This window comes from Perca fluviatilis, chromosome 9, assembly GCF_010015445.1.
Source record: "Perca fluviatilis chromosome 9, GENO_Pfluv_1.0, whole genome shotgun sequence".
NCBI lineage: Eukaryota > Metazoa > Chordata > Actinopteri > Perciformes > Percidae > Perca > Perca fluviatilis.
This window is the reverse complement of record NC_053120.1, coordinates 11,097,018-11,123,582: the sequence shown is the minus strand read 5'-3', so window position 1 is coordinate 11,123,582 and position 26,565 is coordinate 11,097,018. Positions and strand designations below refer to the sequence as shown.

Genomic DNA, 26,565 nt, shown 5'->3' with positions numbered 1-26,565 from the left:
AAGTGTGTGATTCTGGTTATCGCTCACTATCTACAACTTGGTGATCATTAGCCTATTAGCTCACATTCTTCTAATAAGGCTGTCTTATTGTACTATACAGTAGCTAGCTACCTGGTGTGAGCTTGTGGATTTTGTCTCTCTACAGGACTCAATGGGTGGCTCTCCCAACGATATCCGTATCTCTGACATGAGGCCCACCCTGGTGGAGCCTCCTATGTACAAACCAAAGGTGGTGCTGCTGGGGAAGGACAAGAAAGGTACTGTATGACACAATATGTATATATATATATATATATATATATATATATATATGTATATGTACATTTCACACAGTCATTTAATGTGGTCTATTCTAAAGCGCTTTGGGGCATGTTGTAATGTAATAAAGTGTCCACTAATTAGTCATGGTGGTAAACTGATTAATTTCAGCACCTAACAGAGAGTGGGAGGGAATACCATAACCTCTACAGTAAATCTAGATTCCAGTCTCAAGTGTTCAGCTTTTAGCTTGACCCTTCTACTTTACCAAAGGCCGTAGTTTCATCCGATCTACTAATAAGTCCAAAGCTAATTTTACACATTTTCATTTAAAAAAAAAATCTTTTTTTTGTTCTAGATTATTTACTGCCTTAATCCCATCTACTGAACAAAACAGTTTATTATCTCTCCTCCGTGACGAACTGTAGCTCGGTCTAATTCAGAGCTCCTTCATGTAATCTACTCCTTAGGCAGGGAACTCACTGTGAAATGATTCAAACTCAAACGGCTGGTCTGTCTTAGTGAGTGTACATTCTTTTAATGAAGGATCTTGTGGCAAAGTTAATTGGAAGCTTTCTTCGTTTGGTCAAGATCTTAATAGGTTTGACTTATTAGCCCGCTGGTCCCTGGCCTCTTCTTTATGTCTTTCTGCAACAGAGTTTGTTTTGATGCTGCTTTGTTTACAGGGCGCCCTTCGAAAAGAGCTTCTTGATTAACAGGACTAGTGTGTGTTAAACAAAGAATTTTTAAAACTGTTAAGCCCACGTTTACTAACCAGGCCAATTTATTGCGTCAGTGCAGTGGACTCAATATGGTCCAAACATATAATGAGAGCACTACAGGAATCTGGGTCAAGAGACAGAATGACAAGATTAAGAAAGAATTCTGATTCTTCTACCTCTCATCATCTGTCATACAGTATACAGGCTTTAATGCAATTCAGCCTAAACATCATTCGGGATGCACTTTGATTTTGTTGTAGCTCACATCAAGCTTTTTAAGCTTTGACAACATAGTTAGACAGTTTAGTTTCAATATCGACACGGTGAGCTGGGATTTAGGAGGATTACTTTGTCCTAATAAAGGTCTGTATTTTCAAAACAAGATTAAAATTGTGAAATCGTAAGCTCTGTTTGGTTTTCAAAATAAGATTTTAAATTTATAATGATATAAAACAGAGAAAAGCTATAATCCTCCCATGTGAAACTAGCACATTTATGCGTAATAAATGGCTTAAATTATTAATTTATTATAAAATAATGGTCTTGATTAATTACCTGTTGACCGATTAATCAAAACAGAAATCAGCCATGTCTGTGTCATGACCTGCATTCTTTTGAGATGTCCACATTATACAGTCAGAAATCAATCATTTGGTCACAGAAACTACTGTCACCGCCTTTTTAAATATGGCCCCCAAAGTGTGGCTTAGGTCACCTGAACATATTCTTTTATCACTACCAGTAAAAGCAATAACACCTGGTATTAAAGATTTGAGGAGATAAATCAAATCCAGGGGGATAAGATACAGACATGACAAAAAGGCACTTGTAAAAGAGGGTTATCAGAAAGAAGTGGATGTGACATTTTCACTGAACAGAGCTTTCTGTCTCTCTCTGTCTATCTATCTGTTTCTGTCCAGAGTCTACAGATGAAGAGGTGGATAAGCTTCATTGTCTGAACCGCAGCGGCTCCTCAGCCACCTACTCTGACTACTCTCCCTCACAGGGCTCCTCCGGCTCCTCCAACCCACCCGGCAACTCACACTCGCACTCACACTCTCACGCACACCCACACACTCCTGCCCTGCCGGCCCCAAACAAGGACCAGGCCCCTCAAACACACTGGACCAACAGGTACACACACAGAAACACACACGGCTGCTTCATGTTCAATTTCATCACATCACCCTTCGACGATCCATCATCTCTTCTTCTTTTTCGATTCCAACCCCCTTCAATCTCCTCCATCTATCATCCATCTCATCCATCTAACCAATCGCTCCATCCATCCTCTCCTCCCTCCATCTTTCTGTGTCTTTCTTATCTCTCCGCTCGCTCAGTCAAGGTCAGAGACTCATTGGGATGCTACAGACTTCTGTCCAGGATTCTCTCTCTCTTTCCCTTTCTCAGCTCTCTTTTCCTCTGCTTCAAAGGTGTCTAGTCCAGCCTTCAGTACTGAGCATTTCTTTTCTTCACACCAACACATAGAAAGAAGCAAATAAAGAGGCTCGGTCCTCTTGCTGAAGTTGTTACCCTGATTGCAGTGCACTTATGATGTTTGACAGATTTGGAATAAAATATAGCATTGAAAACCACAAAAAGTGTTTTTTAAACTGAGTCGTAATCAGATATGTTGCAGCTATGAGCAACAACAAATGTCTCAACTTAACTGCCAGTCATATTCATGGCATTTTCAGTATAGCATCAACGTTACTGAAGATTGCAGCCTGAAGCCTGTAACGATATTTGAGATACTAATTTTTGAACATCAACATACATTTTTTGGTAGGAATCACTCACATCAGACATTTCATAGTTGACTTGGCAAAGTTGTTTCAAAACTACCTCAAACATATCTTTAGCATTTTTTCATTACTGTATCAGCCGTCATATTAAGATAACATTAATTATTTTCTAATGTGTTGGTCAAGCTCAAATTTTTAGTGTCGGTGCAAACTGTTGTATCAACATCTATTCAAAGTAGAAATGCTTGCTGGGTTACTGGCAGGTAATTGACACATTTTATTGTCACAGCATTGCTAAATCTACTATTTTACAACCTTGAAAATTGGGACTGTTCAATATGTGAAGGTTGACAAACAAAAATGTATAGACGTTCACATTAGCCCATCGCGTGATCAAAAGATTCAGGAATCTCGTAGCAAAGGTTGGTTTTATACTATACTAGTTTGTTTATTCGGTTTCCTCTCTGACAGCACAGTGTCTGAACAGATAGTTTTTTTTCAAAGAACAGTAACCTTTTCCATTGCTCTATCAGTGGAATAGTACGTCTATAATAATGTTAAAAACTGATTTATTTGTCCTCACTCTTCCCATGCCTGTCCTCGTTCTAAGGAGCCCCTGAAGGTTGAAAGCTCGCTTTGGTATTTTTTTACATTAAAGTTGTCATTAAGCACGTCTTTGGGGGGACGTACAGATCACAGTCTGTATACTTGTCCCTTTATCTGTGTATTTTTGAAACTTGTGGCAAACCGCGAGTGGCAGTGACGGAGGTTTAAGGCATTAATATTTTCTCATCAAGTCCGCTCTCGAGAACATTAATTGGTTGTTGGTCAAGTTGATCTTCCAGAGAAACATCAGAGAGAAAGTTATGTTTTTTCAAGTGCCCATTGGCTCTGATTATTCATCAGTTGATTTTATTATAATATTTTCCACAGCATAGTTAGTGTTTATTATTTTGTATCTTTGCAGACTGGCTCAGTCTTTCCCCAAACCCATTGACTCCAAGCCCCTGCTATCTCAGAGAGAAACCCCTCCATCAGGAACCCTGCAGCAGCGTGGGGATCGACGCCCACTGAGCGAGCCTTTTGATTGGTCTGAGGCCCCTCACTATGACAACACAGGTTTTGATGCTGAGGAGTCTCCTCTGGACCCTCCATCCTCTACTGGAAGTCAGGGAAACCCGCCGCTGGGCTCCAAACCCCGCAGCCAGTCAACACACGGGCGCCGCCCCCTCCTCAGGCAGGAGCGAATCGTAGGAGTACCTCTGGAGCTGGACACTCAGACGCTGCCCTTCCACGGCAACCAACGCGCTCCGGACAATGACCCACAATCCGGACATCCTTCCCAGAATCCTTGGCAGAACTGGACCAGAACCCCCAGTCCGCTGGAGGACCGAACCGCTTTTCCCTCCAAACTGGACCTGACGCCCACCTCCAGCCCCAACCCTGACCGCAAGGACATTGACCAAAGGTAACTGAATGGAGCTCCAACAGTCCCACAGTCAGCCCTGATATGTGTATGTGTTTAGTTGGTAGGCTTCATAACCCCAAGGGGTTCTCGATGGGCTAATCGAGAAGTTGATCAACAGATAATAAATTTGACATTTGTGCTTGTGCCACACGCTTGCTTTTATTTACTTCTTTAATCTACTATTTGTTTTTTATGGTTTAGATTATTCATAGATCAAAAAATGTTTTATTAGCTTGCAGCCCTAATCTTACATGTCAATCTGTGAGTGGTGTAACTGCTGTATTAGGCTATAAACCAACTGATGTTGGCTGTAGATAATCTACAGAGCAAAATATTTGCATAATCTATAATAGTATTTAATATAATATTATTATATTAAAAATAGGTTTTTATGAAGCTGCTGGACCCCTTGTTCATTTCTGATCTCATTCATACTAACACCAACATGTTTCAAGACATAATGTCTTTTTCCTACTATTATAATACTGTTTTGTCCAGCTAATTTTTTGGGTCATTAGTATTATCACTTCCCTTGTTTTTGCTTCAAGGCTGGAACAAGGCCCAGGCCCTTTGCCCGGCAGCTGGACGTACCACGACAATCAGGGGGAGCAGAACAGGAAGGATCAGCTAAGTGTCAGCGGCGGCAACAAGGTGACCGTGGTGATGAGTAAAAGCTCAGACCGCCTGTCCCCCATGATGAGGGAGACAAGATCTAAGTTTAAGAAGTCACAGAGCATCGATGAGATTGACATGGGCTCTTACAAGGTCTACAGGTAGGTTTGTTGTTATTTTTCTTACCAATAGGAGTATCAACATGTTATGTCAGTAGGTCAAGTGATTGCAAAGTTGTAGCTAATTTCTCTTGCTGTTCTTTCTACAGTATTCCTGTGGACACCTACAGTTCATCCATTGAGCAACAGACTAGTTTGGACCGTCAAGATTTGCCCGGTTCTATGGAGCAGACCAACATGTCACGGTCACAGTCTGTCCCCATGTTGGATGATGAGCTGATGTTCCCAGGACACGGAGGCAGCAACCAGAACCAGTCGGGACAGAACCAAAAACCTGCCATCCCACATAAGGCCTACCACTTCGACCACAACTACAACCCCCAGGTTAGAAGCTCATCTCATTCGTAAAACCTGCAATAACAGATTTCTTTTTTTTTTACCACTTGCAGCGGAAATAAGTTGTGAATACGTTGGCATATTTAGATATTTACATTATATATATATATATAATTGTATATTAAGGTGATAGAGCGAATCTGTTAGTAAACAGTTACTTATTACACAACCAGCAATAATTAAGAGACATTTGGAGTCATGTTTCTGGACACTTGGTGAATGTAAGTCCAATATTCAGTCTCTTTTAGCTCTGTTTTTGGTCTCCACCAACTCCCGAGGGAAATACAGTATATGGCTATTCAGATGCTAAATGCTCCGCTATGTTCACCAGCTAGTCTCTAACTGTGTCTGTCCGCTGTTTTGGTGCTCATTGTCTGAATAGCTTTCATGTAGTATACTGTATGTTAAAGTTCCCTGCAGCAAGGTGAAAAGATAAACCTCGAGACAATATTTTTTTAAGTCACTCTATAAATTGATAATTTTCAATTCCAACAGTTTTGGACAACAGCAACAATGCCTGAAAATGTTTCTTACTTACTTACTTAGTTACTTACTTACTGGTAACCATTCTAACCAATCAGGTGACCATGGACCGTCGGGTCCCTCCCCCCTTCCCCAACACACCAGATTATGTCAATCACTCATCGAAAGCTTTGGAGTACATCAATCAACCAGGGAAGACATTACCCAAGGAGTTGGTGAGCCCTCGGTATCGTGCATATCCACCACTGGAGATGTTTTCTTTCCCCCAATCACCAATCAACCAGGATGGTCAGCCCAGCCAGCATCAGCAGCCAATCCCATCACAGCGCTCCAGGCCAGGGTTTTTGAGGAGAGCAGATTCATTGGTGAGCTCTACAGAGCTCGCTTTGTTCCGTAGAGTCCATGAAGCCCAGCAAGAGGCGCTGCAGGAAGCTCAGTACAGACAGCAGGTAGGAGATCGGTTGTCTGCAAAACAATGCTTCGTTTTGTATGTCAGTGTTTTTGTCTATAAACTGTCAAGCATTACATAGAAACATTCATTAATAAAGCTGTCTGCAAAATATCTATCCACCACATCCTCGCAATATACATTTTTAGTTTAATGTAGAGGTCTGTTATAGTTGTAACTCTCCCCTCCTCAGGCAGACCCCCCTCTTTATGGTCGGGCTCTGGCCTACTCCACCCCCATGGAGCACTCTGCTCTCACCAACATGGCCGACAGCCAGAGCCAGATGATGCACAACAAGAGAAACGGTCGCTACGATGACGAATACCCCAGCTACCAGGAACAGAAGAAACCCATGATTGGTTATCCGACCAAGAGCCTGACTCAGCGCCGCCCGCTGTCTGCCAGAAGCTACAGTACTGAGACCTACGGAGCATCTCAGGTAGAATGTCACCTGAGCTGCTGATGTAAATAGTTTGTGTGTCCTACTTGCACTAATTAGTTTTAACTTGCAGTCGATATGGAGTGCATGAAATACACTTTTAAAGTGTGAGTCATGTTACAATTAAAACAATTAGGGTTGCAACTAGTAATTATTTTGATTATTGATTATTCTGCTTATTAAATGTACCTGTACAGTAATACTGGTGCAAAAGTCAAGACAAAACAACATAAAGAGAGGAAAATTACTGTATTTCTGGATTACAGTATTGGGGTACAAAGCATTTGACTTTGACACTGGAGACCTGGGGCTTTTCATCCTCAGTAACAGTAAACATTTCTTTTACCACCATCTTTCTCTAACCTTTCCATGGTAGATTAGATGGCTAAATTGAAAGAAATTTCCTTAAATTCTTGTAATGGTAATTTGGAAGGACTTGGCATTACATTATATGTATATGACTGGGTGCAAGCATTTTTATTCATCCATTTTCCACCCATTATCTTGGTCCAGCTCATTGCACAGCAGCAGACTAAGCAGAGTGGCGCAGGTGTCCTTTGCCTCATCCATTTTCCCTAGATCCCACGGCATTCCCCTAAGTCCATAAATAATCCCTTCAGCATGTTCGGGTTTGCCCAAAGTCAGACTTTCCAAAAAAATTCACAGAGAGGTGTCCAGGAGCATGCTGATTAGATGAGTAAAGCACCCCATCTGGCACCTTTCAGCATAAAAAGAGCATGGCACAGCAAGGAAACTCAGAAACAAGTATTGAGCCCTTATAACTGCAGTGTTATGCTGGCAGTCTTTAGCTAAATCACATGGGCAAAAGTGAGGTCACCTTTAGGTTAAGCTGCATCTCCCCATGATGGTCTGGTATAGTGTCTGCATTACTGCAGTCTTTGTGCTTATCTGCCTGGCATTCTCATGTTCCAGTTAACCCTCAAGACACCATGTGACGGGGCGCATGGCTGCCGTCACGGTAGCGATGCGCTACCTGTTTTAATCTCAAAGACTGAGTGAAGAATGTTGCTTGTACATGTTTGTTTGACTGTCTATGTCCGGTTATTTATACTGGTTTTATATTGTCTGTCATTTATCGAATTCCCTGTATTAATCCCGTAGTTTTGTGCACAAATTTTTAACATCTATTGCTGCGGTGATTTACTATTTGATAGGCTTAGCTAAATGCATTTATCATAGTTTATTGTTTAAAAGCTATACATTGTCACAAACATGACTTGTGGTGTATTATATTTTACAGCCAACAAGATACCTTGTGGCTGTGGTTAATGGTAATACCTATTGTATAAATTATATGTTGTATCTATTTAGATTGTTGTATATTTATGTGTGCTGTATGAAGCCATTACGGCCTACTCACCTGAGCCACCCCTGAGTTTTACAGGTTGGTATGTTCCAATTTGAGGGGTGGCGTCAGGCTATATAGGGTGGCCATGTGTTTGCTCAGGGGAACAGAGCTGGAGTATACGTGAAGGTAGTAGGACGTAAGTCTGCTGGAGGATCTCCACGTTAAACCTGATTTAAGGTCTACTAGCGAATAGTGGTGTATTTATACTTTTGATTGTTTTGACTTAAGTCAATTTGAATTTTATCTTTTTTTGAAAGTGCTTTTTAGTTACTTTCCTTAATTTTGTTAATTCTTTCTATTGTCATTTTTTCTTATGGGCCTTAATTGGGTCATTGATAATAAAACCCATAATTTTTTCACATCACCTTTGCCTCACCCTGAGTGTTAATACCTGCTCAAGGCTACTCTCCGCATCTACCCTCAACACACCACATTATACATAAACTTAATAGATTGGTGTCATGCTACTGAACTTAGCAATATTTGCTATTAGCCACGCTAGCGGCTTGGCTCTAGGGATGGCAAAATCAGGTGCTCGGTTCATTGGTCAGCCCACCACGTTTGTCCAGACTCAAATATCTAAATAACTACCACACGGATTGTCATGTAATGTTGTACAGAAAGTGGTGAACAAAACAATAGGGTTGCAGGCCCTAAAACCCCCCAAAATGAGCTGAAAGATGCTAAAACCCTCCATAGAGCTGAAGGGAACTGCAAAATTGGTGCTAATTGTCAGTGGGTTGGTCAGTACGAGCGATCCCTGTCACATACACATTGTCACTTTTTCCACTGCTGTCCAACTTAACTTCTTATCGTCTTTATAAAATATGAATCTTTGTCCTCAGGCTCGTCCAGTCTCAGCTCGTCCCACCATGGCCGCCCTGCTAGAGAAAATGCCCCCTGACTACACTCTGGCAACTTGCCCTGAGAAACCATCTGATGACACAATCAAAGTAAGACCTGGCGTACCACTGAAGCCTGAAGACATCACCTCCAGGATGCCTGCAGATTGGAGGCAACAGCTACTTAGACACATAGAGGCCAAACGATTGGACAGGGTATGCCCATGCAATTCAGAAACACTGAGGGAGAGGGAGAACAAGAGGGACACTCACACTCACACACACACATTCGGAAGCCCTCCCTGTCTGTATCTGTGTAAGTCTGTGTTGTAAGGTTGACCAGATATGTGTCCGGCTGCATGTGTGTTCCATCCACACTGTCGCTCTGTCAGCTTGACCTACTGCACACTCACTGCCGGATATATGCGGAAGAAACACATCCTGATATTCAACAAAATCTACATTCTTACAAGAAATCTGATTGTCTTGAAATTTGAAATCGATGAAAAGACACTAAGGTAGCCTGGCTCTAAAACCAGGCTAACTGTTTCCAGTCTGGCTCTGTGTCTGTGCTATCAACCTTCTCCTCTAACTTTCAGCAAAAGCAAAACATGTTGGCACTGACATTTGGACAGAGCTGTGCGGTGGTGCTAAAACGCAGCACTGAAACACATTGTCTCTCTAAGACATAGTTTGTAGTTATCAGTTTTCAGTTAGGGATTGGGCTAATTGTTTAAATATCCACACATTACTACATAACAAATATAAAAACGTACACACTAATGCTGGGATGAGTTGATCAACCAGTTGTTGCTGGTATGACACAATGTTCTCTGTCTGTATTGACCAATCACTAGCTAACATTTCTCTGTGCTTTCAGCAACTCTGCACTGTTGTTGTTTTATCAGTGTTATTGTTTATTTGTGTGTGGAGCTCACAGTGTGTAATCACCACGCTGCAACCCGCTGTGTGGGCTCCGCCTCCCCCCCCCCACCCCCTGCATTCACCCATGTCATGTGATGTTGTCTTCTCCAATCAGAGTGGTGTCCTAAAGCACAACACGCTCACGCTGGGCATGCTCTGTCAGGGCAGGGGTCACGGCCAGGGGCGCAGCAACACTTTGAACTTTAACCTTTACAATAACACTAAGCATGAGCACCCTGCTGGCCGCTGGCTGCCACTACCTCCTCCTCCATCTGCTAACGCCGTGAGTATCCCTCTGCGAACAACGAACCCCTGGTACTGCTGTTATAACTGCACACATGGGTAATTATAGACAATAGCTGCCACTGCCTCTTCTTCTGCCAACTACAGCAACCATGAACTATTATTTAAATGTGTGCCATAATTGCCGTTATAATTTAGGTTATTATAACTACCTTGTCTACCACCTCAAACTTGGGGTATCGATGAACTGGGTTTGATACCTTAGTTTTGGCGTTCAATCCCACAAATCTTGTGGGACTGACAGCCACTCCTAATGTCAAGTGTAGCAGCCAATGAACAAATATTGGTGATGGATGTCACAAAATTGCACTCAGCTATACACATTCCATATTTTATTGTTACCTAAAAATACAAGGATTGAAGCAGCTCAACAAACATTTGTCTGCGCCATCCTAAAATACTCCCCATTCTGTCAATCTACGGGCAGATCTTTGTTGTCTGACACATGGAGCTGTAGGGCATTGCATGTCTACACCTCAACCATTTCTACTATGCCACTTGATGCAAACATAAAAAATAGTCACCATTTTGAAGACTTTTAAAGGCCCTGAAAACTTGTTTTCTCAAACAACTTCTTACTATGGGTAAAGGAATGTTACGTGGTACACAATTTTGTGTTGGAACCGCTTTGGTTATTTCACAGAGGAGATTTCACTAGTAATGTTTTTCACTTGGCTCTTCTTGCTGGTTTTAAAGGGATAGTTCACCGATTTAGCATTAAGCTTTGTATCAGCAGAAACACGGTAGTATTTTCAAATGACCGTGCTTCCCTCCCTCATGTCCCCCTGAGACGAGAGATCTCTGCATTGTGGGTCTGGAAAAAAATCTTCCGATGACGGAAAACGACTATTTTTGCATTGTCGGAAGATTTTTTTGCCCAGAGGCAATGGACTACAGCCAGTAGTAGGAGCCACTTCCGCATGTTTTCAACCCGCCTATAGGGGTTGGGACCTCACTCCCAGATTGTCTAAACAGTGTCAGCCATCTTGTAGCTAAGCTAGCCCAATCTTGCTTTGTGGAGAAAACCGAGTAGTAGACTAACCACGATGGCAAAAGGTAGTTTTGAAGACGATTTGGCAGAAGGGGATTTTGAAGATCTGGTGCGCGAATCCGATGCTCTTGGCTACCTGTACGAGCCGCAATACAGCGAGGAACAGTTGCGGATGATGGAGGAACAAGAGGCTGCCGGAGCAGCTGCTGTAGCAGAGGAGCGAGACTTGCCTGGCAGTCAGGAGGAAGAGCCCGGGCAGACTGGTGGCGTCAATGCTCTCGCTGTGCGCCTATGGACACAGATAGAGAGTCCTATTGCTGTCACAAATTTCATCAATGCCATTTTCTTCTTGAAGAAATAGCTGAATCTGCCGAGGAAACGGCACTGCCAGCATGTGTAACAGAGCACCTTAGCTTCGATCCTGGCGTTTCTCAATCTGTGTTCTTCCATTGACTTGTGTTCCTGTGAAACGTCAATTTGTGTTGCCAAAGTACTGTCCCAACACACAAGTTCTAATCATTGACATACGGTTCTAATTTCACCAAGAACAGTTCAGATTCCCGGAAATGTTCTTGACACGCCTATTTTACTGATGATGATGCATTGGTTGCATAGACTGTTGGTAACCATAGACAGTATATAAACCGGACCAATAGATCCCGTTGCTCTGGACGGAGACCAGTGAAGGATATTAGAAGCATTTTTCCGGTGATGGCCGAGCGTTACTGCGCAGCCTCCAACTGAGCTTGAAGACGTAAATGAGTGAGCAACCTGTCTGAAAGTTGGAAGTCTTCTGGTAGCTGTGCCAAGAGAAATCTCAATCATTCCCAATCTTACAGAGATGGAGAGCGTAGGCACAGGCTAATTATTGCTAATTAAAATGCTAGTTAACATTAGTAATTAAACTTAAACAGCTAATGTAAGTCGAAACTGCCTGCGAGCTTCTCCTGTACGGTAATTCCTCTACTACGCGACAGTAAGTCGTTAGCCTATTTTTTACAAAAACGGCTGCTATGGCGCCATAACGTGAGATACAAGGTAATGGAGCCTTTAATACATTGTCGTGTTTCTTTAAAAATAAACAATGGACAAATCGTCTTAAAACGCTTCAGATGTAAAGTTATTCGCTGTCAAAGTGACGTCAAAATGCATGGCAGTCAATGGAATGCTAACGGCGGGTGATGGCTTGTTAGCATCAAAATGGTGCCATAGGAGCTACGGGTTGTGGAGAGAGACTTATCCCCTTGTTGGTAACCTGTATGAACTTGGCAGCAACTGTATCCCAACATTCATTTCGGCATTCAACGAGTAATGTATAACTTTGGTGTACAAAAGAGTACAGGGTAAGATGAAGAAATCTATTATTTTTATTATTCACAAATGAAAAAGATTGTGCCACCATAGTCAAGGTTACACATTAAAATAAACAAGGAGAAAAATGAATGTCTGGCACAATATAAAAACAAAGCAAGCAAAAAAAGAAAAGAAAGAAATATAAATAGTGTTGGCAGAATCTGATTAGAAACCGCTATAGGACTCAGGGAAGAGGTGCTATCATAAGGTGCCATCAGAATGTGTCTGTCTCAGAAGCGACTTTGGAAAGAACTCGTGGCAGCCTCCTTTGGTGGTTTAGGCACTGGTGCAATGTTGGGTGGCAGCGCAGGCTGTGGCAGGGCAAGTGAGGAGGTTGGCACCTTGAACACAATGTTTGGGTTGCGTCTTCTGTCCATGACCTTCAGGATGAGTGTGTCTATAAACTGGGTGGTGTGTGGTGTGAAGATTTTCTTCAAGACCCACTGCTTGGATCTCTTGCAGAAGACTTGGCTGAACCGTGCTTGTCCTGTAAAGGATAGGAAATTAGATTCAACTTTATTGTCATTGTGCAGAGTACAAGTACAAAAAAATGTATTAGCAGTTACCTTGTAAGAGCAGACTAACTATGGCTATGTAATATGAACCATGTATGAACAACATGATATGTGCGATGTAGTAGCAGTAACATTATAATAGTAGTGAGAATAATATAGATGGATATATGCAGTGTATAAACTGAATATATTATAAGAAAAACTAATATATGGAGAAATAAATATGGATATTAAGTGTGAACCATATAGACAGAGATGTACAGTATGTACAGCTATGTGCAGTGTGGTAACATTGTAATGCAGAAACAGTAACAAGAGTAGTAATATAATATGTTTAATATAATTAATTTGAAAATGACTTTGCTAGACTTTATTCCATCATGTGCCCATAAGCAGCGCACAAAACGCTTCCTGCCAATACAAAACAACAACAAAAAGCCGCACCTCACTGCTCACGGTCCTGTATGATCGTTCCCTTAGCTGTGAACATTCTAATTTTGGATATTATACTACTCTGACAACACACCTGTCTTGGTTGTGGCCTGCTTCCTCTTGACAATGTTCTCACTGTGCTCCAGGATGGCAAGGTGACATCTCTCCCTCATTCCCTGGAATGAGAATGCCTGGCGTTTGGGGAAGAGTTTCAAAAGTGTGCTGTGAAAGACTTCCAGTGGCCCTGTGTGCAATTATATAGAAGAGAAAGAGAGAAGGGATATAAAAAATTAAAACATGATCATTAGGATTTGGAAAAATAATCAAGTGTACAAGGGCAACTATTCTCACCAGTATGTTTGAACAGGGCCATCTTTTCCATGCCTCTCAGAAGCCTTTTGTCAAGGACCAGCGATGACAGGTCTTGAAATGGCACAGAATCCATCTTTATCCACATGCGCATCTTTTGCTCCTGGGCTGTTAGAGGAGCACGGTCACACCGATGCTGTTCTCCGTCATCATCTGTCCACTCATGCTCATTACACACATGGTGTGGAATGGACTTCTACCGGCATTTCAGTACCTGTATGGAAATTCGATCATCATCAATAAGTCTAGAAAAATAGTTTTTCCAAAAAAAAAAGAATCAAAATTAGAATCAAATGTCTTACCTTGACGTCCCCCTTAGTGGTTGCACAGGCAAACCACATATGGTTTACGACAGACCTATGAAAGATAATACAATTAGTCATTTTGAACCTTGCAAACCAATGTAAAGTCTGCCACATTACAAACCAACACTGACCTGGTCCATGCAAGGAGGATTTCATTGTCATTTTTCCCCCCCCTTCTTCTGCATCTTCTTCCGGAAACCTGTGAGTAAATGCAGCACAAGTTTGGATAAACTCCAACATTTTTCCATTTTATTTTGTATTGCCTCCCCCCTCCCCCACCCCTTCACACCTTAGTCTCTCACTCTTCGACCCCTTACATCGTTCCAGCATTGCTGCACTCTGCTAGTGTAGAAGTGTGAATTGTTCATTGTTTTCTTGAATGAGCAATTCACACTAATGGTGTAGACACATATAGCCGACCGTTGACAGAAAACCCCGTCGATATGATCAGTCGCGTCCCCGAGGTCCAAAAAACTGCCACAGAACAGACCAAAAAGACGAGAGGAGACGAGACGTAATACATCTCTATAACAGCAGGCGGCGCTAATCTGTATTGTTGCCCAAGAAATGAAAACCGGCAGCTGATTGGACGAACGCGTCACATGGGTTTGTTTTCTCTGGAAATTCAGAGCCAGACTGTTATGGCGGCCGTTCAGAATACGATCTGATATTGTACTAAAGTAGTTCACTGAAACGTGTTTCTGAAAACATTTTAAGCGAGAAATAGGCCGTGCAGTTGCTGAATCTGTCTTCATTTCAGCTCAACAAAGGTCAGTTTAAAAGATTTTCATCAGATTTTAAGAGACTCTAGTCACCTCATTCCGCTCGTCATTTCTGGGCGAGTCCCGACTTCCCTGACGACCAAACATGTCAGGTCGGCCAAAATGAACGCCGACGGCCCCCCAGACATACGACGGCACGGGCCACACCGAACTGATTTGAGTCACTGACCTCGCCAGACTGTCCCACGGCCGATAATCGGCCTGATGTGTCCCAGCCTTAATACACTATACTATACTTTTGTCACTATACAGTTCCTCGATAGCAGGGTGTAAGTAGACCTTCTGGATATTGTAAAATGTGGTCTGTCCCATCATTTGGACACCCATCTTGCACCAGTCTGATAGTTCTGTGTATGTGCCCCTCACTGAACAGAACAGCTGCAATAGGGCTGCTCGATTATGGAAAAAATAATAATCACGATTATTTTGGTCAATATTGAAATCACAATTACTCATTAACATTTGGATATAATGGATAGCGTCCAGGGTATAATCGGTTATTGTCCTTTATCTCACAGAAAGAGTCTTTGGTTCAGAATAAAATCTGTTTAACTACTGTGAGTCGGTTCAGCTTCACAGATATCACACATAACGTTACACAGCTAATGAACAGTTCCACAGACATAACACAATGTGCATCTCACATCACATGTTCACTCACTATGACCGCTACTACTGTCATTACTAAACATTGTGCCAAAATATCAACAATAATGTCGCCGTCAGTGGGCTTATTTGCTAGCTAACCTTAGGAAAACTCCAGCACATAGACGGTACCTTAGAGTAACGTTACGTGAAACAGGTGATTTAACGTCCCTGCTCATTTACATACAGTTTAACAACAAAACTAAATGCTGAGGGAACATTACTATGTTTTTTCATGTTGTTTTTGAGCAGTATGCCTATGCACCCCACTAAGCTTGAAAAGTTTTACCCTTAGGGTTGTCCTCGGGTCCCAGTGACCGAAGGACAACACAAGGATTACTGGTTTCCGTTTTTTTGTTGAGAATTGCTCTCTAAACAAGGGTTAATACAGCACCTTAGTTCTTGTTTGTACAGCATTTTGGTCAGCTTAAACTGTGTTTAAATGTGTTCTAGAAATAAACTTTACTTACTTACTTTAAAAGAAACCGGTTTTAGAGAGCAATTCTCAACAAAGTAAACGGAGTACATACCTTGTGTTGTCCTTTGGGTCACTGGGACCCGAAGGACAACACAAGGGTTTAACAGTAAGTGAATACAGCGTGTCGGGGGAATACAACGTCTCTAGACAGTATACTACAGCGGGGGGGCAGAGGGACCGCAGGGTTAGCTAACGTTAGCTGTTCCCAGACAACGGAGTTGGTTTTGCCTTTTTTTGCTCACCAAACGCTGCTGCCATCTTTACTCGCGCTGAGTTTTTAAATTCCAGCGAATGATATGCAGGACTTGCCTCCCTGACTGGCTTCGGGAGGGGCGGATGTGCGCATGCGCGTGTCATTCAGAACACAAGACAAAATAAGAGTGTTCTTGCAAAACAGAACAGGGCAAAAATAAATCGTTTTTTCTCGATTATACTATTTTAGTTAATTGCACAGCCCTAGGCTGCAAGGAGGTTCACATGTCATGTGAAGATGTCCAAGTCCCAGAATGCCCCCCAAGACATGTCCAATCCACCTCCCTCTTTGCCCCAAAGTCGACAATTTTCTTTGATAAAATTGGTTTCCCGCACATCTGGCAAAATTTGAAGAGTGACATGAGGCTGGATTCATTGACAATTATCTTCTTTTCACGCCAGTCCTTTCCACCTTCATCATCTGATGAAGATGTTGATGAGAGGGTGACTGTTAATTCAGCAATGCTGCCGGCGCTGGTATTGAGGCCTCCAGGTGACTTTAAAAAACAAACAAGAGGTTTCTTTTTAATTTTAACTCTTCTAATTATTGTCATACAGTTGCTTTAGAATTTATTTAGAAAGAATATGCTGCGAAGTATGCTGGTTCTTCAGAAACTTACAAATTGTTCTTGGCCAGAGGCAGGAATTTTGACCGGTGTTGAGGTCAGTAGCAATTGTTCTTCATCCTCCGACGAGGACACTAAAGGATTAGACGCGATTGGAGTCTGAAATGACATAAATTCAATAACGTTAAAAACATTTGACATTTGAATTGAACTGAACTTATTCTGAAGTGAAAACAATACGGTTTCCTTTGTTGCCCAAATAACAAGGACACACCTCTAACATATGCGCATTTGAGGTTACACAAACATTACCTGTGGGTGTCAATTATTTTCAAGTTTACAGCATTATTTTGTTCTAATCTAGTCTGCAGGACAGCAGGGGTCCAAGACGGAGACAAAAGGTTGATCGATTTCTGCCGTGAAAAGGAGCTTTGTCATGTATGCTAATTTTCAGACATGATCTAATTTATCTTGAGAAATTTAGGATGGTGTGAACAGAATAACCAGTGTTTGGCAAGTTACTTCAAAAATGTAATAAATTATAATTACTAGTTACTGTCATTTGAGAGTAATTAGTTATATTACAATTTTTACTATGGTCTATGAATTGTAATGCTTTACACTACTTTCACCAAAATAACAGCGGAGGTTTGACTTGGAGCTTTTGAGTTTCACCACCGGATCAATAAAGTCTGAATATGAATATGCAAAGTAACTAAAGCTATAAAAATGAAAATAGTCAATTAAAAGTACCTTACAGTTGTATTTAAGTACGGCATAGTTTCTTTCCACGGCTGATAAAATGCAATGGTATTTACGTTTAGCAAGCCTAAACATTAATTAATAATGTACATCTCGCAAATGTATCGGTCTCTGAAGTTATCTCAACCACCGAATAAAGCAACAGGCTTGCGTGGTAACGTTAGCCTAACTCGACAAGTAGCTCAGTAGCTAACAGTGGCTTTACTTTGAGAACAGCCAACTTATATAGCTGCAACTTATGTCATTGTCTAACGTTACTGTTTTACTGTTAACAACTATGTGTGATGAGAAATAGAGTCGAGTATTAGCACGAGTCTTACCTTTCGGCGAATGCGTTTTCTAACAGATGGCCCGGGCTGTTCGTCTTCTGGGAAGGTGAATATCGACGGAATTGCTGTGTCCTTTAGAGTGATTCTCTTCATTCCAAGTACATTGGGTTCGTAGTCTTCCAGCTTGAAATGGCGACTGCAAACCCTCAGGTTTTTCAGGTTCCCCATATCGGTGTCTTCTCGAAACTTTGGGTGGTTGATAGCCCGCAGCCACTGTTTGCACCGCTCCAAATGTTTAACAGGCAAATGATGGAAACTTACTGCTTGTCCTTTCCTGGTTTTGGCTGTACATCGCGGTACAAAGCAATTTAGCACCATTTCGATGAAAAAAAACAAAAACGCTAGTATTTAAATTAATTTATCAACTAACTCGTCACGGAGACTCACATTAACTGGTGTCTTTTCAGTTTTCGAGTCATTTGAGCATAGACAGTATATAAGGTTGAATTTCCCTCCCTCCTGCCCTCTCGAACCGGTAGGCGTGGCTTGGGAGTGGCCTCGTAGAGCAGCGAAGCAAGTGCATTCTGGGATTTGGTGTCTTTCATCCACATTAGCCAAAAACACATTTTCTGGCTTTTCTCGGCCTAGAAGGCACCGATTTCTAAAAAAAAATCACATTTCTACAACATAAGTGACCCGATTTAAAGATATATTCAGCTTTACAACGGTGAAATATCCCTTTAAGTGAACGGGCCTAGTTGGGAAAATGGGATGCCATATACTTCCATGAGCCAATCAGAATTTAGCAACATTTGAATCAGAATCGGATGGCAGTCGGTGGGTCAATCAAATCTGATCACACCACACTCAAACGGTCCGGATGAAACCGTTTTTGAGTGTTTAACCACTAATGAATAATAACTGCAATCATTTATTAACTTTAAATGTTTGCATATTTAATCATGAATAATTAATCTTACAGAGAAGTGAAGACAAGTTCTCAGGGGCTTTAAATGAGAGTTTGGTGTAGAAGGAAGGTGCAATACAAAAATAACTTTCTATTCTGATACAGTATTCATCAGCTGCATCAGTCATCACACCATGTTGACTGGTGGTGACATTGCACAATATATTACTTTGCTTCACTTAGCCCTATGGTATTCCTATTTTTTGTAAAAACAGAATCTCACATGACATTCATATAAACCTGTGTCTGAAACAACCTCAGGCAGGCAAAGGTTGATACTTGAATGAATTACTTAACGAGATACTTTGCCAATTTCAGTCCAGCTCTGTGTCATATGTGCAGTGTGTTTAGATGATACCTCTTTAAGTGAAAAGTTAATTTCCAGTAAAGGGTCACTGTTTCCCTGTCTCTTTTTCTGTCTCTCTTCCAGACCCCCTCCCAGCAGGCTGCCATGCTGGATAATGACCAGGAGGGGCTGTCAGGAAGCAACCAGTGGGCTCCCTACTCGCTTGGCAGGAGGGACGTCCCACCTGACAACCTCATGAAAAAGGTAAGAGCTGTTGTCTGAACCTTTTTGTCTTAGTTTTACCGTGTTTAATCCAACCCAAGGCTTAAGAAGGAAGAAAGGAACTTGTGTAAGTGTCTCCAGTAACCATTCCTCTGGTGTGGATGTGAGCATGTCTGTGTCCATAATAATTTGTAATGTTTCTAACTGCCCCCTGCTCTGTCCACAGAGTGCCCACTCCCACAACCCTTCCCACCAATCACACAACACCATGACAGTCACATCCTCTTCCTCCTCCTCGTCCACTACGCCTCATCGTGTGGTCGTGCAGCAGGGCTACGACGGGATGATGAACAAAGGGGGCCAATACCAACCGGGCATGCCCTTGTCAGTGGTTCCCTCTGGTGGGCCGGGGCAGTACCAAAGCAACATGCCTCAAGGTAAATGGTAATAAATCAAATAAAATGGTTCATTTGTAGCCCTTAAAGGGATACGCCACCGTTTGTTGAAATAGGGCTTATCATACCTAGCTGTAGATAGGTGGGCCAACGCATTTTTTGTGCATGCATTGTTTTAGTCCGGTGCAACACCGGCAGCGCTGCCGCTAGTTAGCTTAGCGTAGTGAATGGAATCCTATGTTGCCGGTTAGCATGTTGTGAGTAAAAGTGAGCCAACAAAAGACAAAAAAAACAACCTAATTACTTGCACTGAGGCAAAAAATGCGTTGGCCCACCTATCTACAGCCAGGGGAGACCGTGATAAGCCCTATTTCAACAAACGGTGGCGTATTCCTTTAAGTTATTGAAAATGTAATTATTGGGGTCACAAACTGTCATCCAATCATGCTGTCACACCCAATCACAGTATGAAATCGGAAAAAAACAAAGCAGAATTGGTTAAAAACTGTTAATTAAAGACAAATATTGAGGCTCACAAAACATCAACCAGCCTTGGGATTACCAATTGGATTTTTTAGCCAGGTAGCGTACCCTGGTGTTTGTTTATTTGTCTTAAAGCAACACCAAAGATTCTTTTGTACCTTAAAATAGTGTTTCCAAAATAATTTCAGTGGTTCATCAACTCGTAACAGGGTGAATGGCACTTCTGCATTCGCTTTGCGGCCCTCTATCGGCTATAACCGCACTATGCAAGTTTGCGGTAGTTCGAATGAGAACGGTAATGGACAATTCCGCTTCCAACCTGTAGGGGGACCGAAGAGGAAAAGTGCTTTGGTATTGCTTTTAATTCAGTTCAAGCTACTGTAGCATAAAATCTTGAATTAAATTTCACCCCAGTTTGAAAAATGCAATTGACCAGTAATAGCCAAGTCGGTCAGTGTAAAAATAAGAATGTCTGCCATGTGTCTCAAATCAACAGCCTACACATTAATCAAGTGTAGATAGTGTTATTTCAGAGTGTTACCAGTTTCTTTTTCTTTTTTCCTGTCCAGGCCATCCTGCTCCTGGACAGGGTTACCCCGGCGCCGGCATGACCATGGCCATGTCCCCGTCTGGGAACCAAGCCCAGTACAACCCCCATTCCTCACACACATCCCATCAGCCCGCCACCAACCCTCAGTACCACGGCAATCAGGGCATGGTCCATAGCAACCAGGGCATGGTCCATAGCAACCAGGGCATGGTCCATAGCAACCAGGGCATGGTCCATAGCAATCAGGGCATGGTCCATAGCAATCAGGTTGTCATGACCCACACCAACCCGCGGCCTCAGAGTGCTCGTTGCCTGTTGCAGACTAAAGGCCAGAAGAGCACGGATGGTTTCCAGGAACAGGTATCTGTCTGTCTGTCCATCTGTGTGTCTGTTTGTCCTCAGCAACCATGTCCCACACTATCTTGGAGGTCTGTTTGAAAATGGGCTGTGCTCAAATGATGGCTAAATATATAGTAACTCGGGTAGAAAAGATATCAGTTTTGTGGATGTAGGTCCATATAGTTACAGTACACTACAAGTAATATCAAAATGGTTCAAATATAAACAGTAAAATAATTTGAGACTAATGCACACAAGAAATTGAAACGGTGAAAGTGAAATAATGCAGAGATGTGAATGGCTTTGTTGTTTCCAAAGACAGCAGTGGGTAATGTTAACTAACTAGTCAGACTTTTTAATAACAGGACATGATAGTTACCAAGTGGATTTTGAAGGGTTCACAAGGCCAACAACCTGTCAACTAAAGGACACAAAAAATAAAAATAATCGGGACACGTAAGTGTAATTTTAGCCCCCTAACGCTTTGCAACCGTTTGTGAGAAGAAACAGGTCTAGAAAAAGCCATGGAGGCGTAGTTCTAAATCTGAGATATTTCACAGATGGAGCTCACTGTAACAGTTGAGGTAAGAACATGAAGTCATTCACACCACCCAGATCAGCTGATCTTCCTGCAGGGTTTTGTTTTCCTCTCCTAGTATGAGATGGCTTTCATTATGCCAATTAGAAAAACTCTGGCGAGGATATTTGTGGCTCAGTTGTTGATGCCAGAGAACTGAGGACCTCCAATATAGCTGCCAAAGTTTGTCACACATCACACAAAATTCCACCATTCCACCGTTGTACATGTTGTCTATCTACTCTATGCTTGTGTAGAGATTATGATCTTTGTATTTCACTGTCACTTGTCTTTCTTTCTTTTCTGTCTTTCTATTTCTCCCCCCTCCTCTCTCTCTATAGTTGTGTGTGAGAATAGAGAAGAACCCTGGTCTTGGTTTCAGTATCTCTGGTGGCATCAGCGGCCAGGGGAACCCCTTCAAACCCTCCGACATGGTACGACCCGACCCGGCCTGCCAGCTAATCCCAGCCTCCCGGGCTTTACCTCAGAGTTGCCATGGAAACTGCTGCTCGTTACCGCAGTGTTTCGTCTGTCTGTCTGTCTATGGGGCAGCAGTTGACTTGGTTAACTTTGAGTCTCTTTGAGTCTGTGATCTTAAACTACAGACTGTTGGAAAACATCAGTTTCATGGAAGTTTCTGAATTTGAAAGAAGTCTGAGGTGTGATAAAGTATATCAAAACGAATCCTCTTGAAATATTAGAAATTCTTCACCAATCACCAAACAGGAAAGAAATATTCAGTAAAAAGGTACCTGAGTTTGGCAAACTATATTATTAGGACTGATAGTACGATAGGCACTTTTGAGTGTCCTTGTCACTGTGGAAAATGAAGCAACAAACAATAGTTCAGCACTTAGAAATAGATGTGTGCCCACACGCACGAATGATGTCTTATAACAAGGAATACCGAACTCCTTTATGATTTCTACTTCTGAGTTTGACTGATTCTGTCAGTGTGTGCCTGTGCTGAGAGCCTGTTGGGGTTGCAGATCCCCCCAGGCCTCCTGCACATGGCAGTCTGTCCTAGAAACATGCTGCTATAGTCAGTCCAAAGGAGCGAGGCTGCTCACGGAGCTCTGACAGCTATTTTAGGAAGGCTGCTTTAGTTCCGGGACACCGTGGGTGATTTTAGATGTTCAACACTTTGATCTCGGGATGGGAAGTATGGCAGATTTTACTGACTTTTATTCAGATGTTGAGTAACTGACGAGACAGCTGGTCTATTAATAGAAAGCCGACAATAAGGGTTATTTAAAACAGTCAGCCTTTGGACAGCCTATGTGACGAATGGTGAATTAATTTAAGTCGGGGGTGTGAAGTGATAATATAGAGATTGTCAATTCATCCTTGAACTTTAAGAAGACAACAACTGTGATTCAGTTGCTGACACGAACAGTAATTTAACCATGCCCATCTCTGCTGTGTATCCATAAAGCTTCACCAGCTGCAGCCTGTCCATAATTAATTCTCTCAAGTGATTCTCCTAAATATTGTGTGTATTCAGTGTATTTATACAGGAGTAAGGTATACTGTAGATCTAGATATAGAGATACTTTATCTATATTAATATGGATTATTGGACTTTGAAAATGACTGCAATATTTCACATTAGACTAAAATGTTTACCTTAACCATCATACAGTGACTGTCAGTCTTCTGGATATCTGCAGTGATGTCAGTCAGCTGATTTTTCACTCAGTCATGGGAGTATGTATGGTTAAAATGTAAATGTTCTAAAGTGAAATATGCATTTAGATGTCCTAAATGTGGTGTGATATGAACTGCATGTCAGCTCTGCTCTCCTCAGACCCCTCAACTGTGGCCCCCACAGGGTTTTCATGGAGGATATTATCTGTCACCACCACAATTTACTTTTAATCACCTTATTCTTATTCTGGCCCCCATTGTCACTTCCATCCACACGCGTGAGGCTTCCTGAAGCAGTCGAAGGTCGCGTTAAACTATTGTCAACTCTTGGCTGATTCATCATAAGTTTGACCTCATACAAATGCAGACGTCTTCGATCATCTTTTCTGTCCCACTTAGGAAAATTCCTTTTGGTTTGTCTATACATTTGTAGTTATTCTAGTCAAAGTAGACATTACTAGGTTTAAAACATTGTTTTTTATTGTATTTGAATGTAAATTAAGGGCAGAATTGAGGCTAAATTGAGCCAGAGTTTAAATAGTTAAAAGGACTGTGAATCAAAACAGCTTGACTGATAAATTATACATCTGTGGTTTTGATCCCCAGTGCTTTCTATAGCCACGCCTGTTCCACAGGACTGTGGCTCCCCCTTGTGGTCAGCTTGTTGTTTACACCCATCCTCTGATTTATCTGGGCTAGAAGAACACACTTGTAGCCCCGATTAATCAGTGGTCGTAATATTTGTAAAATACTGTTGGAACATTATCAACATCAAAGTTTGTTGTGTTATTTCAATTCAAATTCAAACAAAAGATGTCTGCTCTTTATGTTTTCTTTAGCCTTTTTGTGGCATTCATCTTTTATAATGGCTAAACAGAACATCAATATTTCACTACGAAAAAGTGCATATTTTTGTGTTGTTCAAAGGACACAAACCATAATCCTTAACTTGACATAATCGTTTAGTTTTATCATAAAACAATATATATTCATGACAAACATGAATTTTGGCCGGATCATCCTTCTTTAAAGATCAAAACTATTTGCATGGTTTCTTGTAGAAACAAAATAATGTTTCAGAAACTAATCTTCGAAGAACTAATTCAGATTGATTGAAGGTTTACAGAAAATACTTCTCAAAACACATTGTATCTTATTTTAAAGTTTAACTTCCCCAATGAAGTTTTAAAATCCTTTGTAAGAAACGCACAATGGTGTTTTACGTCTCCTTCCAGGCAGCGCTGTGACCGTTGACTTCAAGGCACCTAACCCTAACCTTAACCCAAACCTAACCATAACCATAACCATAACCATTGCCTAATCGACTTCAAGGCACCTAACTTTAACCTTAACCTTAACCCTAACCATAACCATAACCATAACCATTGCCTAATCCTAGTGCCTTCCAGGTAGCGCTGCCTGGAAGGAGACGCTGGGGGCTTAAAACACCGATAAACGTAAAAACCTGTCATTATCAGGTTAAAAAAAAAGAAATTACAATGATCTTCTAAGTTTGACTTAAAAGTCTAGCTGAGGCACTCTAAGCCACTGGGTCAGTTTTACTTCTGGCTAATTAGGATTCAACGAGTGGAGCTGGTGACTCAGTTCCCGTATTGACAGGAGCGGGATCCCAGGCTTTGATGCATTATCTTCTCAGGTTCGGTTTCAAAAAAAAAAAGACAGGGTTTTAAGGAGCAGAACATGGATTTTTCATCAGATCTGGGTCATGAGCGTTAGAAAATCCAATTTTCTGTTCCTGCTGTTGTTTAATATGCTGTCTTTGCACACTAAGCTGCTGTTGATAACATACTTAACAGCTGTCATCTGTTATCTCCGAGTAGCAAAAACCTCATCCGGAATATTGTCCTTAAGCATTTTCAACATTTCTGAATGTTTCTGACATTTGGAAGATGCAAGGTTTTTGCAGGGCACTGCAGCTTTGTGTGCAACTGCTTTGTGTGTAACTGCTTAATTGTTGTGACTAACACTACACAATTTTCAGCTGCTAACAAACACATTTCTAATGTACAGTGAGCTCCATATTTCACTTCCTCAGTAGCCTACCTGAGTAGTAAAGTGATATAATTAACTGATCAGATCCAAATAACAATTAGGCCTAATGTTTGTAGTATGTTGTCATGAATTAGCATAAATTGCATATGTGCACAACTTAAACTTAACTTAATAAAACCATTTCTTTGCCACATCATCAAAATGATTTAATTGAATACATATATGAGGCTCACTGTATAAATGCCAGTGTTACCATAAAGGTAACTAAACTAATACTTCTAACACCTCTTTACTCTATGTGTATATATATATATATATATATATATATATATATGTGTATATGTACGTGTTTGTTCTTGCATTCACTCATAGACTGTGGTATGTAGGTGACTTTCACTACTACATCGTATTGTTAACTTTATCTGTTAGGCTCACTATTGTGTGTTCAACACGTGCACAACCTGTTGAACCACGTTGAGTTGGTACAACTGCATTGTCCTACACTTTCTGTGTCCAAAAAAACATCTTTCAGCTCTCAGTGAAAAGATGTTGGTGTTTTTACAATCTCTGCCTTGGGTTATTGAGGGAAAATATGGGGGACGAAATATCTTCTGCCCTTCCCGCTACCTACTTCTTTCCCCTAGTCAGTACCCATCCCACACCTATTCCCCCTGCCCTATTCTGTATATATTTACTGTATATCTATTTTGCTCTCTTTCTGACCCCATGTTTAAGTCCTTATCTGTATAAATAGCTGATCAACCATTTTGACATCTGTGATCTATATCTTTGTGGGAGGAATCTGTATCTCTCAGCTTCTGTAAATTATAAGATAGATGCCAATAATAAGTAAACCCAAGTACTTCTAATAAATAATAAATTGCATGCCTCTCTAAATTTAGATCAAAGAGAATGCATTGGTGAACTGGCCGTATATTTTTGTCAGAAATGTGATTTTTTTTTGGAGGGGTGGATATTGAGATGAGAATGAGAAAGGCAAAGATTCTAAACCATCGTGTCCCTGTGTTGTCCTAACGGTGTATCATTTTGACTTATAGGGTATCTTTGTTACTAGGGTACAGCATGACGGGCCCGCCGCCTCCACCCTGCAGCCCGGAGACAAGATTCTGCAGGTAACATCCACTCACTCGTCATCAAATGGGCCAGAAAGTGCCACATCCTGCCCTCTCTCCCTCCCTTACCTTCCTTACCCTTCCCTTATTTCATAAACGGCGTAGC

The 26,565-nt window shown here is 41.5% G+C and overlaps 2 protein-coding genes across 13 annotated transcripts in view; one reads left to right on the top strand and one right to left on the bottom strand.

The window, feature by feature from the left end:
* Window positions 1-26,565, top strand: part of lrrc7 (leucine rich repeat containing 7) — a 128,253-nt gene that overhangs the window by 96,751 nt on the left and 4,937 nt on the right. For 5 of the 12 annotated variants that reach the window (XM_039811339.1, XM_039811340.1, XM_039811338.1 and 2 more), the window contains 14 exons: window positions 146-257; window positions 1,901-2,114; window positions 3,693-4,193; window positions 4,742-4,966; window positions 5,074-5,308; window positions 5,902-6,252; window positions 6,445-6,690; window positions 8,905-9,117; window positions 9,941-10,108; window positions 19,245-19,364; window positions 19,549-19,759; window positions 20,770-21,110; window positions 22,008-22,100; window positions 26,385-26,459. In XM_039811339.1, coding sequence (XP_039667273.1) covers window positions 146-257; window positions 1,901-2,114; window positions 3,693-4,193; window positions 4,742-4,966; window positions 5,074-5,308; window positions 5,902-6,252; window positions 6,445-6,690; window positions 8,905-9,117; window positions 9,941-10,108; window positions 19,245-19,364; window positions 19,549-19,759; window positions 20,770-21,110; window positions 22,008-22,100; window positions 26,385-26,459 — 3,105 coding nt within the window. The remainder of the gene's footprint in view (window positions 1-145; window positions 258-1,900; window positions 2,115-3,692; window positions 4,194-4,741; window positions 4,967-5,073; window positions 5,309-5,901; window positions 6,253-6,444; window positions 6,691-8,904; window positions 9,118-9,940; window positions 10,109-19,244; window positions 19,365-19,548; window positions 19,760-20,769; window positions 21,111-22,007; window positions 22,101-26,384; window positions 26,460-26,565) is intronic. The other 7 variants (XM_039811344.1, XM_039811345.1, XM_039811349.1 and 4 more) reach the window with 5 other exon arrangements.
* LOC120565506 (THAP domain-containing protein 1 A-like) lies at window positions 16,385-18,442 on the bottom strand. Its single transcript, XM_039811350.1, has 3 exons — window positions 17,899-18,442; window positions 16,871-16,975; window positions 16,385-16,747 (listed from the first exon to the last, which is right to left on the bottom strand). The coding sequence occupies exons 1-3, from the start codon at window positions 18,223-18,225 to the stop codon at window positions 16,472-16,474; spliced, it is 708 nt and encodes a 235-aa protein (XP_039667284.1). The 5' UTR covers window positions 18,226-18,442; the 3' UTR covers window positions 16,385-16,471.